The sequence below is a fragment of the Hyaena hyaena genome, unplaced genomic scaffold, assembly GCF_003009895.1.
Source record: "Hyaena hyaena isolate Hyena2069 unplaced genomic scaffold, ASM300989v1 scaffold_668, whole genome shotgun sequence".
NCBI lineage: Eukaryota > Metazoa > Chordata > Mammalia > Carnivora > Hyaenidae > Hyaena > Hyaena hyaena.
Window position 1 is genome coordinate 591,365 of NW_024081301.1, and position 14,852 is coordinate 606,216.

At 38.9% G+C, this 14,852-nt stretch overlaps 1 protein-coding gene across 1 annotated transcript; it reads left to right on the forward strand.

Moving 5' to 3' along the window:
- Positions 1 to 6,002: 6,002 nt before the first annotated feature.
- On the forward strand, positions 6,003 to 13,119 carry LIN7C (lin-7 homolog C, crumbs cell polarity complex component). Its single transcript, XM_039217099.1, has 5 exons — positions 6,003 to 6,082; positions 8,430 to 8,548; positions 9,549 to 9,620; positions 11,828 to 12,037; positions 12,615 to 13,119. Exons 1-5 carry the CDS (start codon positions 6,046 to 6,048, stop codon positions 12,768 to 12,770), a joined length of 594 nt encoding a protein of 197 aa, XP_039073030.1. The 5' UTR covers positions 6,003 to 6,045; the 3' UTR covers positions 12,771 to 13,119.
- The last annotated feature ends 1,733 nt before the right edge of the window (positions 13,120 to 14,852 follow it).

Sequence of the window (14,852 nt, forward strand, 5' to 3'; positions counted from 1 at the left end):
GCATGAGAAGGGGAGGGTCATAGAGAGAGGGAGACACAGAATCTGAAACAGGCTCCAGGCTGTGAGCTGGCTGTCAGCACAGAGCCTGACGCTGGGACCGAACCTACAAACTGTGAGATCATGACCTGAGCTGAAGTCAGACGCCCAACTGACTGAGCCACCCAGGAGCCCCTTCTTGCAGCCTTTTTAAATCATGAGTAAATTCAATGATCAAAGAAAGCCATGTCCTAGGATGGTGTTACATAACGACAGAGGCTGGGATCTCTAATGAAACTGTGGAACTGTCACATTTGCCCCAAATTACCTATCTCTGGATTTCTTTTACTTATAAATGCACTATTATTTTGGACTTTATGCTTTAAAACAGTTTTTAATGTTTATTCTTTTTTGAGAGAGAAACAGAGACACAGCATAAGTGGGGGAGGGGCAGAGAGAGAGAGGGACACAGAATCTGAAGCAGGCTCCAGGCTCTGAGCTGTCAGCACAGAGTCCAACGCAGGGCTCAGACTCACAGACTGAAAGATCATGACCTGAGCCAAAGTCAACACTTACCCAACTGAGCCACCCAGATGCCCCTGGACTTTCATGTTTTTATGAAGCTGCATCTAATATTAACTAATACATAAATACTTCATTGTAATTCAACAATATTTTTGAATGACTAATATGTGGTAGGTCAGAAGTTCCCAACAAGTAGGGCACATCACAATACTTTCATAATTTTCAGAAAATGGAAATGTTCATGTCATACTCAAGACTTCCTGAAGCAAAATTTACGTGGTGGGCTTTTGTATGAAGAAAATTTAATATATACACACACTATTATAAATGTCAACAAATTAGATAAGCTAGATATACGAATATACATAGTTATATGTAATATATAGTTATATATAATATATATTACATTTAGTAAATATTACATGTATGTAACATACACATACACGTATAGTTTTTCATAGTATTCCCTTATACTCCTTTTTATTTCTGTAAGGTTGGTCGTAATTCTTGACTTTAGTAGTTTAAATTTTTACCCATTATTTCCTGGCCAGTTTGGCTAAAGGTTTGTCAATTTTGCTGATCTTTTCAAGAAACCCAGTTTTGGTTTCATTGATTTTCTTGCTTGTTTTTATTTCTATTCTTTTTTCTATTCTATACTGGTTTTTGTTCTTTAACTCTATTTCTTGCTCTAAACTTTATTTTTCCTTCTTTCTACTTGCTTTGGGTTTAGTTTTCTCTTTTTTGAGTGTCTTAAGATAAAAGTTTAGGTTTTTGATTTGAGGCCTTCTTTTCTAATATAGGCATTTTTTAGCTATAAGCTTCCCTCTAAACACTGCTTTAGCTGCATCATGAATGTATTTTTAAAGCTCTATAGAGAAATATTGTGTGTATACTTGGTGAGAATATGCTGTACTTTTTCACCATTACAAGATTTTGGGGGCTGTGTGTGTGTGTGTGTGTGTGTGTTTTCCAATTTCCAACGTGGTGCTAAACTTTTGAGTAGACAAAGCTTTTCTTACAAAGCAAAATGCCTTGGCTTGGGTTTGGTTGGATCTGCAGAAAGCCTCTTGCTTGCAGCTCAAAGATTCCTTTCAGAGCCTAATGTAAAAAGCAAAGTCACGTTTGTTTTACTTGATTTTTCTCTATAAAATGAAGATTTCCTAGGCTCTATGGGCCCTCCTTAAAGGGCCCTTTCAGCTGGAAGTTTCCTTCTCTGCCTGTATTTCTACTAAGCATATTTTTTGGCAGCCCTTACACAATGTTTGTGTCCTGTCAGTAGAGGTCAGCTAGGAGTGAAAACTTCCTGTGCTTCCATCAGTGTTTTCCCTTGGTCTGTGTACTTTGCTATTTGCCATGCTTTGTCCACAATTTGGCAGCACTATTACCCACTCTACGTGACAAATGACATCATTGCTATAATGAGAATTCCAAGCAGCACCACTGGATCAAAGCCCATCTGTGTGCCTGCTCCCACACTTGACAAAACAAATTCCAAATTCATTCAGCATGCCGGTGCCATTTAGTCACTGTGACATATCCCAAATTTTGGACTCTGTGCAAAACCAATCTGTGCCCACAAAATTAATCATGGAACACATTTTATGACGTTTGACAACAACTTAAAAGGTTCTCATCTCTGGCAGGTGGCTCTGCCAATCTGCAAGTATGTGCATGACAAATTCTGAACAATATATTATGTGGCTGAAAATATATCATGCAGGATGCACACCCTGGAGAGAACCAGAGTGAGTCCAAACAATCCTGAGGTCTGTCTCAGGGACACATAAGCCAGACTGCTGTCTTGTGGAGGAAGGATGATGGCCCCAGGTACACACAGAAAGCCAAAGAAAAGGCAACAGCTCGTGTGCCAGTAAATGCTGAGAACATTGGCACAATCGCCTGTGTTGGCAGGACCAAGAGTTTGAGATGGCTAATTTAAGCGACAAGATCCTGGCAAACAGATTTATTTAGGGCAAGGGTGCGTCAGAAAGATGCCAGAAAAACACATCAATCTGTGCCTTTACATGTACTGTGGAGTGATGATGAAACAGTTGACATTAAAAAAGTAAACCCTTACACTTTAATATAATCCACAGCTCATCCTCACAACAAGTGGGTTTTCTTTAGATCTCTGGTACTCCAGGGTGGGGTTTTATGTTCTCACCTGAGATCTTAGACAACAGGTGTTCTTAAAGAGATTCCCCCATATGGCTGCGTTGAATTGATTAGACTCGTGTTTTTATGTGTTGTCTAATTTATTTAAAACGTAGGCTATTTCGCAATATCATTCCCTTCAAATCAAGGAAGCCAATTGTCTAAAATTTTACTTTACTGAGGAGCATCTGACAGGATCTCTATTAGAAAAAGAAAGAAAATTCAGACTTTAATTGTGCTCATAGAACCTTTTGCTTAAGAGCAGTATTTTACTCTGTAATAAGGCATAACTGTTTTAAATATCTATCCTGTATAGTAATGCGTATGTGTGCACTAAAACAATAAAATAGCAATAAAACAGTAAAATGCAAAAAAAAAAAAAAAAAAAAGCAAAATGTTCCACTTGGGGGTGTCTGGCTTCCTCATATTACTTTCCATTTTCCACTTTCCTTCTCTAGACAGCCTCCTACCCCCAATTTTCCCCACCTACTCCCTTTTTCTCTTACTTGATGCTGGCTTAGTACATTGTATTTGCAACATCTTGGTTAGGAGAGCTTTCACAACGGGGCAGCCTACTTAGGACTTTCATTCCTTATTGGAAGACAAAATTTGCATAATTTAGCTTCATGGGGATTTGTCTCAGAGTTTCTATTCTAATTTGAGTCTTCCTTTCCATCTCTGAGGCAGGAAGCAATATGAGGAAGCAAAAGGTGAAGAGGAGTTCTTCCATAGGAAGAGCAATTCTTGATTAGGAAGTGAGTCCTAATAACCTGGTGAGTCAATAACCTGATGGAGGCATAAAACCAAAAGCAGCTCTGCCTTATCTGTGCTCACAATTGCCTCCTTTGACACTTAGAGCAGCAATCAGTCCCCGCTTCTGGAAAATGAAGGAGCTGGACTCTATTCTCTCTCAACTCCAGTAGTCAGAAATTTGTGACTTATGGAGTGATGTTTTAGGGGATCTCTCCTTTCACAAAAACTGATTCTTCTCTTTTGTGCATTGAAAACAAATAGGTTGTTAATTCATTCATATTTTCCCTTCTCAGTAGCTCCTAAAACTTTTTTCTTCCTTTCCTATGCTTAAATAATGATCTGTAACTGTTCTGATTCCCAGTTCTTAGAATGTGACTTTTTAATATTTCTATTTTCTCTGAAAACTTTTAGGATCTCCTACTTATCTCTGGAATTCTGAAATTTTATGATGATTATGTATGTTCAGAAACTACCAAGAACAAGGAAAGGTTCACTCAAAAGGAGCAAATACAGTCCCAGTTCCTGAGAATTGTTCCCATTCCTGCCAGTCAGAATAGAATCACATAATTCATGGAGAAGGGGTAAAGAACTTAGAAGGATACTGACTCAGTAGTGGGACATAATTAGCCATACACAAAAGGCTGACCTTACAGCTAACAAAGCTTAAAATGAAGCCTCAAAGGACAAATTTTTTCCCCAAGAATACCATCTGAATTTCAAAACAAATTTCAAAAATATTCAGAGATACAAAAATATCCAGCACCCAAAAAAGCAAATTTCACAATGCCTGGCACTATATATATATACACACACACATATAATTGGTCATGCAACAAACAGGAAATTATAAGCTGTAATGAAGAGAAAAATCAATCTATAGAAACAGTGCCAGAAATACCGCAGATGATAGAATTAAGATGAAAACATTAAAACTGTCATTATAATTACATTTTATATGTTCAAGAAGCTGTGGAAAAGGTTGGGCATGGTAAATAAGGACATGGAAGATTTAGAAACACACGTGTGCGCGCGCGCACACACACACACACACACCCCTAAATCTAACTGCTACAGATAAAAACTATAACCTCTGAGATGAAAAGTGAACGATTGGGATTAACAGAATATTAGGTGTCGAAAAAAGGAAAAACAGAGAAAGGCTTGAAAAAACAAAATGAATAGAACCCCAGTGAGCTGTAAGACAGCATCAGGCAATGGAATGTACATGAAAGTGGGGTCCTTAAAAGAGAAGAACTGGAGGATGGGGGGAAGAAAATATTTGAAGAAATAGAGGCAATGTCTGCATTTGTCTTGGTATGGTATTCTCAGTGCCTAGTAGGCTACCTGGTAGATATGAGACATTTAGTAAACACTTCTTGAAAATATTTGTGGCTTAACAATGAGTACAGATAAGCACATGAATGCTATTGCAGGTTATAAGGACCATCAGGGACCAAGGAAGAACAGTTTGAAGGAAGGGCTTAGAAGTGGTACTTCTTTAGCAGACCTGGAGATGGGTTCAATTTGAAGGTGTGTACGGTTTGGAGAACTGGAGGAGATGGACAAGGATATTCCACATAAGAACAACCTAAATGAATACTTGGAAGCAAGAATAAATATGCTTTCGAATATATCACCTCAACGAGAGAGGTGGTTGCACTGGAGGGATAATGAGAAATGAAGTTAAATGGGTAAGTTAAGGGTAAGAGTGTGCAAGCCTTTAGGAATAGAAAATGGTGGGGGACAAACAACTCAGAGTTTCTTAACAGAAACTTTTGGTAATGAAATCAGGGTTCAAGTGGGAAAGAGTATAATGATGACATTCATGATGGCTTAGAAAAAATACTATTCTTGAATGGAAAGAGTGGGCTGAGGACAATCAGGAAGTGTTGAAAACTTGTGCATCTAACACCGTATCAGCAGAGACCAGGGCTTGAATAAATGTCAGCGGAATCTAAATACTGGGCATATTAATATCTCATTTACATAAGACTTGGGATCTTTTTTTAAAAAACTGTTCCTCTGTGGTGCAATCGTTTCTTGTTCTCTTGCTTACCCTGGCGTTTCATGTTTTTCGTACTTTCCATCTTCACTCAAACAGGTTGGCAGAGAAGACTTATGCCTTGATTTTTAAAGTTAAAATGATGCTGCCACAGAGAGACTGTACCCCGTTACAGACTTGTCACAGAACCCCAGAGTTTAAGAGTGTAAAAGACCTCCGGGATAGGACCCATCATCGCCCAGATAGGGACACTGAGGCTGAAAGGGGTTAACTGAGCATTCCAGACTCAGAGCAGTTAAGGGTCAGGCCGACACAAGAATCCAGACTTCCGCTTGGAGCCAAGGGTTCCAAGCGGCTAGGATAAGGCTTGAATCTGCCGCAGGGTGCAAGAGTCGTGAAAGGTGTTTTTTCCACCTTCCGAGGTTAGGGTGTTGGCTACCCTCGGGACGGCGGAAAGCGCCAGGTAACACCAACTCGAGGGCCTCGCGCCCAGGTAGCCTCTAGCGCTCCCTAAGCCACCGCTCCTACTCTCGCGATACTGGCAAGCCGTCGCCCTGCCAGGGCCTGGTAGGCCCCGCCCCTCCACCGCAGCCCTATGTCGTCATTTCCTGTGGGTCTGCAGGCAAAGGGAGAAGATGGCGGCCCTGGGGGAACCTGTGCGGCTGGAGAGGGGTGAGTGTGGCTGAGGCCGGGACCGAGGTGGGCGGAGAGGGTGGAGGAGTGCTGTGTGGACGCAGGGGAGGAGGGGCGACCCCGGCTCCGAGACCCAGATCCAGGTGTCCCTCGCGCCGAAGTCGCTGCTCTGGCCCCTGGGAGGGCGTTTGCGGTCCCTTGACTGATACTCAGACCCCTGCTCTATTCACGTGGACTGTGCCGGGGCACAGCACAGTTCGTTACCACCTGTCCGCGTTCGTAGACACCCGCCGCAGACGCTCTCCCTGGGTGCGCACGGCAGTCGCGGCGTCCTGAGATGTGTCAACCCCCTCAGCAGACATCACTCCCCAGTTCGGACAGACTACACGCACTGCCCTTCCTCGTGTGCGCATAAATCCGGTGTCCCCGCCTTCACTGCCCCGACATTGCAGACGTCCCGGACCCAGTGCGTTCACCACAGAGTCCTTATTTACGCACAGACTCCGTCATTACTTTCACCACAGCCTCACTTGTGTTTGTTTTGGGCTATTTCCTGGCTTTGGTGCCCCTCCCAGATACGGAGAAGATGCTTTGAATATCATCCTACTGATTTGCTCTTCGGAAGGTTACATAACTATTTGGAATAGTGAGTGGTAGGTTGTAAAATGCTTGAACGTGTAGTCTTATTTCATCTTTACAAACCTTACGACTGCTGACTGTGGCGGGTTGCTTGCTTTTTGGAGCAGACTGTCAAGGAAAAGTAAAATCTGTTCTGCTGAGTAATTAGATACCGAAAAGCCAGCGAAAATGTATGCCTGTGCTCCTGTCAGGGTCCTGTTACAGAGTTTCAGCATTTCACTCTTCCTTTCCCAAAACCTTTATTTCAAGACAATTTCAAGCATGCTTTGGACACACCATTATTAGAAGTCATTGCTAAGTCAGAAACAGTATTTTGAGTGCTAGTGGTACACAAAATATAGGGTGGAGATTGTAAATACATTCCAAATACTTACTTTTGCGGTTACAGCCTGAATATTAAGTAACTTCTCTTAATATTGTATTTAGAGAAACCTTCATACAAATAAATGCTCACTTAATGTTATTTATTCCCTATGGTGTTCACTATTTGTTAGCAAGCCTCTTTGTAAATGGCATTGTTTCCCTCCAGCCCACCAGACTGTTAATTAAAGCATCATTTTTGACAGAGGAGTAGCTACTCTGGGAATACTTAACTAAGTTAGGCCTAAGACTTTAACGTCTCCCTCCTGAGCACAATGGCGCTGTGCTTTGTACATGGGAACAAATCTGTTCCTTGTTAACAGGAGTAGGTGTTTTTCTTTGAAAGCCAGTTGTAGGATTCTAATATGTTGACGGGCTTTTGTGTTTTTAAGTGCAGCACAAAATGTGAAGCTTCACCTCTGGCATTTAGTTTTGGTAGTCATGGCTTTTTTGTTTTTCCAGAGTTCTTTACAGTTCCACAGTAGAATGCTCAGCCACCTAGTAGGATGAATTACTAGAGGTTGCCATTTAGCAGGATAAGAAGGATTACATCACCTGTTCTTATTTAGAATTCTCTTTAACAAATTCTATTAACAAACACTTTCAATAACCCTACAATATAAAATTAGTGCATATGATCAAGATCCTGAATGTCTTTAAAATCATCAAAACATTCAGTGGGTTATGTTTGAACACATATTAGGTACAGTTTAGGTTCAGTAGAGTCTTTTCAGTTTGTTTCAATTTTTTGTTAATTGGAAATATTTATATGGCTTGTATATTGTAATTTTGTAAGTCAAAATAATCAATGAACTACCAGCCCCTATTCACCAGTCTTTCTAGTGACTTCTACTTACAAATGTGATTTTCTTTGGAAAATGAAAAAAGATTTTACCAGCACACGGTGTTTTGTACTACTCAATGCTTTGAATACTAATCATGATAGATAAATTTTTTGACTACTTTTCAAATAGAACCGTCAGCTTTTTGAGGCCGTACAATGTTCATGTGTCTGTCGCATTTGAACCCATCCTTTCCTGTGACATTTAGTATTTTATATTCAGTTTTCCTGTTTCTCAAAGATACTGTTTCCCAGATCCTGCATGTGTGCAACATTAGTGTTTGTTTCTAACCTACATAAAATTTGGCATTCTCAGATTTTGCATTCCCTCCCTCCCTCATATCTGCATTCACATTACCCCCCCCCCCCCCCCCCTTCCCCCCCCCCCCCCCGCCAACCATATACCCACAAGCTCACACTCTTATGCTTTTTTCCCTCCGTATTCTACATATTTCTGGTAAATCCTTGAGGATTGAATCCTGTTACAAGGCAATTAGACAATCTTCAGAGAAAATTATTTATCAGTTTGTGTGTGTTTAACTGTAGATATTTGTAGAGCAATTGAATTGTTGGAAAAACTGCAAAGGAGTGGAGAGGTCCCACCTCAGAAACTTCAGGCTTTACAAAGAGTCCTTCAGAGTGAATTCTGCAATGCTGTAAGAGAGGTGAGTAAATGGGATTAAATTTACTAAAAACTTGAATTAGGTAAGATAGTACTCTGACATTTAGGTTTAGAAGTTTTTAAGAAAACAAACTTTAGAAAAATATTAGAACCGGGTCACCTAGGAGGCTCAGTTGGTTATGCATCCGACTCTTGATTTCAGCTCAGGTCATGATCTCCTGGTTTGTGAATTCGAGCCCCACGTTGGGCTCTATACTGACAGCATGGAGCCTGCTTGGGATTCTCTCTCCCTCTTTCTCTGCCCTTCCCCTGCTCACACTTACTCTCTCTCAAAATAAATAAATTTAAAAATCCTTCTATCTTACTTAAAACAAAAAGAAGAACAATATTAGAACCCATCTCTCTCTTTTTTGAAAAAAAAAAAAAGTATGATGTTAAGTATATAAAAAAAGCATATATGTTAAGTATAATTAACATGCAATGTTATATTAGTTTCATGTGTACAGAATAGTGATCCAGCGATTCTATTCATTATTCGGTGCTCACCACAGTAAGTGTAGTCGCCATCTGTCAGCAAACATGTTGTTACAGTTCTAAGACTGTGTTCCCTATGCTGTACTTTTCATGTCCGTGACTTGTAACTGAAATTTTGTACCTCTTCATTTTTTGGGATTTTTTTAATAGAAAAACATTTTACTGGATGCCTGGGTGGCTCAGTTGGTTAAGCATCCGACTTCGGCTTAGGGTATGATCCCACAGTTTATGAGTGGAGCTCCACATCGGCTCTGTGCCGACAGCTCAGATCCTGGAGCCTGCTTCGGATTCTGTGTCTGTCTGCCCTTCCTGCAGTTCGCACTCAGTCTGTCTCTCACTCGCTCACTCTCAAAAATAAACATAAAAAAATATATATTAAAAAAACAATGATATTTTACCAGGGTGCATGACTTTGCCTAAAATTTAGGCACACTCCTTAACTTGACTTAGAACTTAAGCATGGTATATTCTGAGATTTTAAATCTTGATGATAACTTTGGGTTTTACAGGTATATGAACATGTCTATGAGACTGTGGACATCAGTAGCAGTCCTGAAGTGAGAGCTAATGCGACTGCAAAGGTATTTTTTTTCGTTTTTGTTTTTTCTTCCATTTACTGAAAGAGGCTTCATTATAAATGAGGGGTTTAGGGGCTCCTGGATGACTCAGTCAGTTAAGTGTCCGATTCTGTGTCTCCCTCTCTCTCTGCCCCTTCCCCACTCATGTGCACTTGGTGCACACTCTCTCTCTGTCTCAAAAATAAAATATAAAAACATAAGTTAAAGGTTTAAAATGTGCAATTATTAGATATTTGGTAAGCTAGTTTTGAAAACTAACATATAGTATCTTTTGAGCTACACTAAACTTCTCAAGTACTAAGACATTTTTTAATTGACTTTAGGTATTTTATCATGCAGTTTAGATAATGCATTAAAAATACACTTGCACACAAACAATAATACACCTATTGGTGCTCCTGGGTGGCTCAGTTGGTTAAGCATCCAACTCTTGGTTTCAGCTCAGGTTCATGATCTCATAGTATGTGAGTTCGAGCCCTATGTTACAGGAGGCTGCTTGGGATTCTCTCTCTTCCTCTCTCTCTGCCTCTCCCATGTCTTGTCTGTCTGTCTCTATCTTTCTCAAAATAAACATAAATTTAAAAAATACACATGTAATATGTATTTGTTATAAATGATATACATATGTCATTATGTAAATTTTCCAAAAACTCTGATATATATATTATCCTGATTTTATTGGTGAGGAAGCATTATATTGGTTAATTTTCTCAAATCACACAAACAGTAAATGTTCAAACTGGGTACTCCCCTGAGTTGCTCTTTGCTTTTCTCCTTTATCTTAACTCTACAAATGTGGGGTGATGTCACCAGTAGGTTGGCTCTTCAGAGCTGTATACAGCAAATCGTGTGTGCTTTTCTGTACCAGTGGCTTCCTCCGATTATTTCCAGATTGACCTCAGTGTTCAACATATCTTGTTAGAATAAACTAGTATCAGCAGTAGGTGACTTATACTAGAATTAGTCATTAGCAGGTAATTTTGCCTTGATAGTTACTGATCCATAAAAGGAAATAGTGATTCTCTGTTGAATATAAACACTTAAACACGTTGAGTACAGTTTGGAACAGTTTTATAAAAAAGACATAGAAACTTGGCTTGAAATTCCTGAGTTATATGACCTCACGGCTTCCTGAATTTCTGAACCTTAGTTCTATTATCTGTAAAATGGGGCTTCTTTCAGAGCTTGGAACCTAATAGTATTCAACAAATCATGATTTCCTTCCTTTCCCCCTTCCCATTTTTGCTCATGCACCTTGATCTATCATGAAAAATGGTAACAGATTACTTAATTATCTGCTTTTAAAAGCAGAAAGAAACCAAAAATTTCAACTTTGTGTTAGAATTAGTGTAGATTAGTCTAAATTTAAAAGTATAAAAGAAGATGTGATGTCACTCTGTTTTCATCTGTGAGGTTTTAGGAGTAACTGGGTAGTTGACAACAAAAAAAGCAACAAAAAAAGTTCATGTTGGTTATATGTATCCGTCTTTCTCAATATTGAATCATTTCCTTAATTAGTTATGTAGTATATAGTACAGATAGTACAGCAGCCCAAATGATTGCATGTAAGGATACCTACCTCCTTACAGTTAATTATGTAGATAGGTTGTGTCTTGCACAAAGGCTCTTAAAGGAGCCAGGCATTCCAGCCCAAAGCTCAGGGCTGCTGGTGTGCACGGTCAGGGGTTTTCTCTGTAACATCCCCCCGTGTTCATCTGCCAAGCAAGCCCGCATGCCATTTGCTGCACAGAAGTTCTGGGTGCTGGGTGGACTGAGTGACCTGAACAATCTGAACACCTCCTGCACGGGCCCAGGGTTTGCTTTCTGGTCATCATCGCCCCATCTGCTCAACTTACCTTCTCTTCCAAACTGCCAGTGAACTTGTGAGCATTCAGACATCAAAAGTGTGTATGACAGGGGGCGCCTGGGTGGCTTAGTCAGTTAAGTGTCCGACTTTGGCACAAGTCATGATCTCACAGTCTGTGGGTTTGATCCCCGTGTCGGGCTCTGTGCTGACAGCTCAGAGCCTGGAGCCTGCTTCAGATTCTGTGTCTCCCTCTCTCTCTGCCCCTCCCCTGCTCGCTCTCTGTCTCTGAAAGACATAAAAAAAATTTTTTTAAAAGAGTGTGTAGGGCAAAAGTTTAGAAAAAGAAACAAAAGAACTGAAGCAAACAAAGATCATATTTTTAAAATGTGAAATTTTTTTCGAGGCTACTGTCGCTGCATTTGCTGCCAGCGAAGGACATTCTCATCCTCGAGTTGTTGAGCTACCAAAAACAGAAGAAGGCCTTGGCTTCAATATTATGGGAGGCAAAGAACAAAACTCTCCAATCTATATATCTCGAATAATTCCAGGTGGAATTGCTGATAGACATGGGGGCCTCAAGCGAGGAGATCAACTTCTTTCTGTTAATGGAGTGGTATGGATGAATTTTATTTGTACTTGTAGTAATGCATTGTAACCACTTGGGGGTGCATTTGAGTTACAGAAACAAGATGCTGAGGGAAAACCAAAGAAGCTTTGTAGTTTAGAAATCCCTTGAGGGAATCCTGGTCAGTATTAATACAGTGATACTTTTTAAAGCACTTTAAGTGTGTTTTGCTTCTTTTCCAAAGTAAATTAGCAACGCTTAGTGTGACTTTTATGAAGTAATTAAGCTCTTTAGTAGTTAAGGCAGTACGTTAAATTGGAGAAGTCCGCCCTCATTTTTGTACAGAATGCCAGCTGCTTAATTTACTTCAGACCTAGTGAGGTAATAGGGCATATGTATTGGTATTGAGAGTAATTATTTGGTAAAACCACAGTTGCTGGATTTGACTTAGCAGAGGATTTCACACTGATTGAAATGATAAAGTTAGGTTATTTCATAGGTTTATAGTGTTGTGATGATACGAAGTTAAAACTCTTTTTACTTTTGTATATTTTAAACATTTTTGCATTTCTAGCTGGTTACAAAACCTGGATACTAATTGTGTGTGTGTCTACTTTTTTCCCAGAGCGTTGAAGGAGAACATCACGAAAAGGCTGTAGAACTGCTGAAAGCAGCTCAGGGGAAGGTTAAATTAGTAGTGCGGTACACACCCAAGGTCCTTGAAGAAATGGAGTCGCGCTTTGAAAAAATGAGATCAGCAAAACGCAGGCAACAGACCTAATGCAATTCAGAACTTTATATTCCATTTTGCTTTTAGCTAGAAAAGTTTTACTTGTGACCTACTGATGGCCTCAGTGCCAGTGATTGTAAAAAACAAACAGAAACTTCCCGTGAAATCCTTCTTGCCATTTTATAAACACCTATTTTAACATCATTTATGGTTCCAGAGATGCATACACTTTTTTCTGACAAGAAAAAGTGAAAGGTGACGAGGGCAGTTCTGTCCTGCTGTTTTTACAGGCCTTTTTCAAATGCAGATTTTGTCATAAAGTTGTTATAGATTTTTAAAACTGCTTTTTTAATATTAAAATGTACTTTTACATTCTTAATCTTTTTTTAGAAAAGAAAACCTTTTCTTCATTTGGCTGCTTATTTAAAAATAACAATTCTCCAATTCTTTTTTTGCTTACTCTATTTTTTTTAACCTGTAAAATTTCTTTACGGTTTTTCCAAGAAATTAAACATAACAGTCTCAGCTACAGCAGTTCTTTACACTATCAGTGTTAACACCACTGCTGCATTTTGTACTTTGAACACATGCGTAATATATATTATCAATGGTAAATCATAACTCAACAGAGTGGAAATTTTTTACTTTTATTTAAACATACTGTATAATGAATATTCATTTATACTGATTTATAAAAGTTTTTAAACACTGAAACAATCATTGCTAAAATATATATTCTTCCATAATATTTGAGCAGTGAGGCAAGAGGGTGTAATTTGATTGTTGGCATTACTGGTTACATCTCTTTATGTTCAACAATATATCATAAATTACAAACGCAGAAACAGTTTCAGGCTTCATTTCTTTTGCAAATTTTTAAGGCTATTTTTATTTGAATATATTTCTATATTTTGCTTTTTCCATTCCTAGGGATGAGCCAGTTAGTTTGTGTTGGGAAGCAGCAGAAGCGAGGACGAAGAAGTAATACCTTTAACCTCACTGGCCTCAAGAGTCACACACTCTTTACTAGCTCACCTTAAAAGAGTTGATTTAACTTAGGAAGAAGATAGAAGGATATACTTAAAATAGGTAGAAATGATGAGGTGATATGTTTGTAAGAATCTGCAGGCTCTTAGTCAAAATGAGTAGGCATTCATTCATATTGAAATGGCTGAATTTAGAGATGTGATCTTTGATTGAAATGCTGGGAAGTCTGCGAGACACTTTGATTTGTCCACTGGATGTCACTCTTACTGAAAGGCAGCTACTAGGGTAGGACTGTGACCGAGGCCTTTTTAAAGGTGGAAATTAAAAGAGTTGAGGTTCATTTTCAGTCCCAACTTCTAGGAATGTTTGTGTGATTTTCAAGACTTTTAAGTGACAGATGCTAAAAAGAAGATAATGTTTTGAAATATATAAGGAATTTAGCCTAATTACTGACCCTGTGTAAAAAAAAGTGGGCATTCTGTAACATTCCTTCAGGAAGAATAGAAACGTATACCTTTTCCTGCATGTTTGTGAGCACTGTGAGTCTTACCAGATTATTCCAGTTTTCAGTGATTTTCAGAATAAAAGTCAATCAGCATTGTTATTTATCATTTAGGTATTGAACACTGGATTGCATGGTCGAATGTGTCTTTAGTCCATTACAAAACGTGCTTGTATCGATAGGATCATGTTGTTAAATTGTGTATTTTCAAAATTAATTGATGTTTTTAAAATGTTGAGACCAAAGTAGAGTAGAAGAATTATGAATTTATTTTAATTTAATTGTAAAATTATTAGAGGTATTTGTTGTAGAGCTTTACATATTAAAGAAAGATATTGGTGCATATAAAAAAAGTAATATTATTATGCTCGTATTCTTGCATTACAGGGTAAGTAAATCCTGAAGAAATCCTATTTTTAGTATAGCTACAGCTGTAGTAGCTTGCAAGGGTGTGTCAACATTTCATTATAAATTATAGCTTCCTGGTTCAGTATCTCTGCTGTTTCAGAACTTTCAGCCAAGTTCAATCTTTTTTGGCGTTGAAACTTAGTAAGTTGAGTAAGCAGGTTTTTTTTTCTTCTGCAGTAATCCACAATCTGTTCTTTGTGTGGGTTGGCACTTATTTATAATTCTTAAAATAAGGA

What these genes read in the sequence shown, in the direction of transcription:
- LIN7C (XM_039217099.1), top strand. Translation starts at nt 6,046, where the DNA reads ATGGCGGCCCTGGGGGAACCTGTGCGGCTGGAGAGGG. An exon ending in GAGCTAATGCGACTGCAAAG is followed by an intron (nt 9,621 to 11,827) that starts GTATTTTTTTTC and finishes ATTTTTTTCGAG; the next exon opens with GCTACTGTCGCTGCATTTGC. An exon ending in TTCTTTCTGTTAATGGAGTG is followed by an intron (nt 12,038 to 12,614) that starts GTATGGATGAAT and finishes CTTTTTTCCCAG; the next exon opens with AGCGTTGAAGGAGAACATCA.